The sequence below is a fragment of the Bufo gargarizans genome, unplaced genomic scaffold (genome assembly GCF_014858855.1).
Source record: "Bufo gargarizans isolate SCDJY-AF-19 unplaced genomic scaffold, ASM1485885v1 original_scaffold_2097_pilon, whole genome shotgun sequence".
NCBI lineage: Eukaryota > Metazoa > Chordata > Amphibia > Anura > Bufonidae > Bufo > Bufo gargarizans.
The window spans coordinates 1-3,934 of NW_025334642.1; the positions used below are offsets into that span (position 1 = coordinate 1).

A 3,934-nucleotide genomic window follows, 5' to 3' on the forward strand; every position below is an offset into this window, starting at 1 on the left:
TACTGTCTGCTGAGCTGTGTATCTTAGCCCCTCATGTGTGATACTGTCTGCTGAGCCGTGTATCTAATCCTATCCTATGTGATACTGCTTGCTGAGCTGTGTATCTAATACTATCCTGTGTGATACTGTCTGCTGAGCTGTGTATCTAATCCTGTCCTGTGTGATACTGTCTGCTGAGCTGTGTATCTAATCCTATCCTGTGTGATACTGCCTGCTGAGCTGTGTATCTAATCCTATCCTGTGTGATACTGTCTGCTGAGCTGTGTATCTAATCCTATCCTGTGTGATACTGTCTGCTGAGCTGTGTATCTAATCCTATCCTGTGTGATACTGTCTGCTGAGCTGTGTATCTAATCCTATCCTGAGTGATACTGTCTGCTGAACTGTGTATCTAATCCTATCCTGTGTGTTACTGTCTGCTGAGCTGTGTATCTAATCCTGTCCTGTGTGATACTGCCTGCTGAGCTGTGTATCTAATCCTATCCTGTGTGATACTGTCTGCTGAGCTGTGTATCTAATCCTATCCTGTGTGATACTGTCCTGCTGAGCTGTGTATCTAATCCTATCCTGTGTGATACTGCTGCCTGAGCTGTGTATCTAATCCTATCCTGTGTGATACTGTCTGCTGAGCTGTGTATCTAATCCTATCCTGTGTGATACTGTCTGCTGAGCTGTGTATCTAATCCTATCCTGTGTGAATACTGTCCTGCTGAGCTGTGTATCTAATCCTATCCTGTGTGATACTGTCCTGCTGAGCTGTGTATCTAATTCCTATCCTGTGTGATACTGTCTGCTGAGCTGTGTATCTAATCCTATCCTGTGTGATACTGTCTGCTGAGCTGTGTATCTAATCCTATCCTGTGTGATACTGTCTGCTGAGCTGTGTATCTAATCCTATCCTGTGTGATACTGTCTGCTGAGCTGTGTATCTAATCCTATCCTGATGTGATACTTGTCTGCTGAGCTGTGTATCTAATCCTACCTGTGGATACTGTCTGCTGAGCTGTGTATCTAATCCTATCCTGTGTGATACTGTCTGCTGAGCTGTGTATCTAATCCTATCCTGTGTGATACTGCTGCTGAGCTGTGTATCTAATCCTATCCTGTGTGATACTGTCTGCTGAGCTGTGTATCTAATCCTATCCTGTGTGATACGGCTGCTGAGCTGTGTATCTAATCCTATCTCGTGTGATACAGTCTGCTGAGCTGTGTATCTAATCCTGTCCTGTGTGATACTGTCTGCTGAGCGGTGTATCTAATCCTGTCCTGTGTGATACTGTCTGCTGAGCTGTGTATCTAATCCTGTCCTGTGTGATACCGTCTGCTGAGCTGTGTATCTTAGCCCCTCATGTGTGATACTGTCTGCTGAGCCGTGTATCTAATCCTATCCTGTGTGATACTGCTTGCTGAGCTGTGTATCTAATACTATCCTGTGTGATACTGTCTGCTGAGCTGTGTATCTAATCCTGTCCTGTGTGATACTGTCTGCTGAGCTGTGTATCTAATCCTATCCTGTGTGATACTGCCTGCTGAGCTGTGTATCTAATCCTATCCTGTGTGATACTGCATGCTGAGCCAGTATAAAGCTTGATAAATTTGACTGTCAGGTTCATTTAGTACTAAGGTAAAGAATCATCTCAAAGGCTTGGAGAGTGAAGGGTTAAGATGAAGCTACACCCCCTCGGCAGTGTAATGGCGGGACAGTCCGAGCAGTCTCCTGGTCTCAGACTCTTCAGCTCCTTCTCTCTAGGACCTGGAGGCTCAGGAGATCACAAGTGACTTGATCAGTGAACATTCAATGCACATGAGCGGCCGGGAGTCACCAGAGCCAAAGAAACAAACCCACTTCCTGATTCATCTTCCTGCCTCCTGCAATGGCGTCTGCTCCAGAAACCTGCTGCATCTGCCTGACCAAGTATACGGAAGAAGTCACCCTGAGATGTGGACACAGCGTCTGCCAGGGGTGCATTGATCAATTCCAGGACACACAGGCAGAGTCTAAAGTAAACTTCTGTCCCAAGTGCAAAGAACCTGAGGAACATCCCTCCCCAAACACCTGGACTTGGAGGAATGAAGTTGAGGAACTCCCGTCTTCTCAGGTACAGGAGGTGCAGCTGGTCATTCCTTGTTCTTATTGTATTACACTCTTCTACACCTGCTGTTAAAACCTGTCTGCATTGTGAGGCTTCCCTATGTGACGACCACCTAAGAGTCCACATCAAGAGCCCAGAACATGTCTTATCTAAGCCCACCACTGTTCTGGAGGAGCAGAAGTGCTCTGTACATAAGAAGATCCTGGAGTATTACTGCAATGAGGATGAGACTTGTATTTGTGTGTACTGCCTGGCTGAGACGCACAGGACACACCAGCTGGAGCCACTAAACGAGGCCACCGAAAAGAGGAAGGAGAGACTAAAAGATGTTCTACAAACACTAGACACAAAGAGAGAAAAGACAGATAAAGAGATCCAGAATTTACTGAAACGTCAGAATGAGATTCCTGACAAAGTAACCAGTCTCACAGAAACCGTGATGGCTTTCTTTAGCAGAAATCAGAAGACAACTGGAAGATTTAGAGAAGAAAGTCCTGAGTGAAGTCTCCAGGCAGAAGGTCCAGGTGACAGCCTCCATTTCCAATCTGAATCCAGCAGCTGGAAATACGGAAAGATGAGTTGTCCAGCGAGATCCGTCACATTGAAAAGCTTCTCACCTCTACTGATCCATCATCTATCTTAAAATGTCAGGTGGTGACCTTCTTAGATGGTGTCAAGAAAAATGATGCAGAGGAGACTGACAAAAATATCCACAGCTCTGGGAACCTCAATCATTTCCTAATAGCTCTGACCATATATGATGGTTTAGACAACATTGTGACAAAGGCAAAGGAGGACTTTTACGTAATTGAGTCTTCAGAGATATTACTAGATAAAAGTACTGCAGCCAATAACGTGGCCATTACAGAGGACCTCAAATCCGCCACGTGGTCAGTGATGAGTCAACGCCGAAAAGAAACGCCCAAGAGGTTCCAACAATATCAAGTTTTCAGCATCCAGGGAATTCTTTCAGGACAACATTACTGGGAAGTGGAGGCCAGTGAAGCAGAATACTGGATGGTGGGCATGGCTTACCCCAGTATGGAGACTAAAGGGGAACAGTCGTGGATAGGGAACAATAAGAGGTCCTGGTGCTTCTGCAGGTGGCATGAGGAGTACTCCATACGACATAACAGTAAAGACATTCAGCTCTTCTCCGGTATGTCTTCTAATCGTTATGGGATACATGTGGACTATGACTCAGGCCAGCTGTCCTTTTACCACCTGTGTGAGCCCATCAGACATTTATACACTTTCAGTGGAACCTTCACCGAGCCCCTCCATGCTGCATTCTGGGTAAATGATAATGGGTGGATAAAAATCAGGAAATCATGAGGGCTGTTTAAAGGGCGACTCCAAGCACCTCTCATAGTCACTATTTGTACAAATTTTCTTTCTGCTACTACTGCCCTATCCATACAAAAGTTGTGGATCCCATGTATAGGAGAAACATCATTAAAGGGGTTCTCCAGGATTTTCATACTGATGGCCTATCCTCAGTATAGGTCATCAATGAGATCAGCAGGGCTCCGACTCCTGGCACCTCTGCCGATCAGCTGTACTGAAGTGGCTGTTTTGCTCCGGTGAGTGCCCCAGCGTCATCCTAGGCCAGTGTTGTCACCGTACATCTGTCACGTGGTCACTGGGGATAGGCCATCATTAAGAAAATCCTGGACAACCCTTTTTAATATCCTATCCTTTTATTTACATGTTCTTTAAAATATGTAATGGTTTTCTTTCCTCATCGGTGGTGGATCTGGAGCTTCTACACCAAAGCAAATAAATGTAACCGTGAGAATTAAAAACGGCAAAGCTGAGACTAGTCCATCATACCCAACTTT

The 3,934-nt window shown here is 45.5% G+C and overlaps 1 protein-coding gene across 1 annotated transcript; it reads left to right on the plus strand.

The window, feature by feature from the left end:
• Positions 1 to 1,874: 1,874 nt before the first annotated feature.
• On the plus strand, positions 1,875 to 3,428 carry LOC122923956 (E3 ubiquitin-protein ligase TRIM39-like). The gene is made up of 3 exons (XM_044274850.1): positions 1,875 to 2,099; positions 2,185 to 2,508; positions 2,745 to 3,428. The coding sequence occupies exons 1-3, from the start codon at positions 1,875 to 1,877 to the stop codon at positions 3,426 to 3,428; spliced, it is 1,233 nt and encodes a 410-aa protein (XP_044130785.1).
• Positions 3,429 to 3,934: the final 506 nt, after the last annotated feature.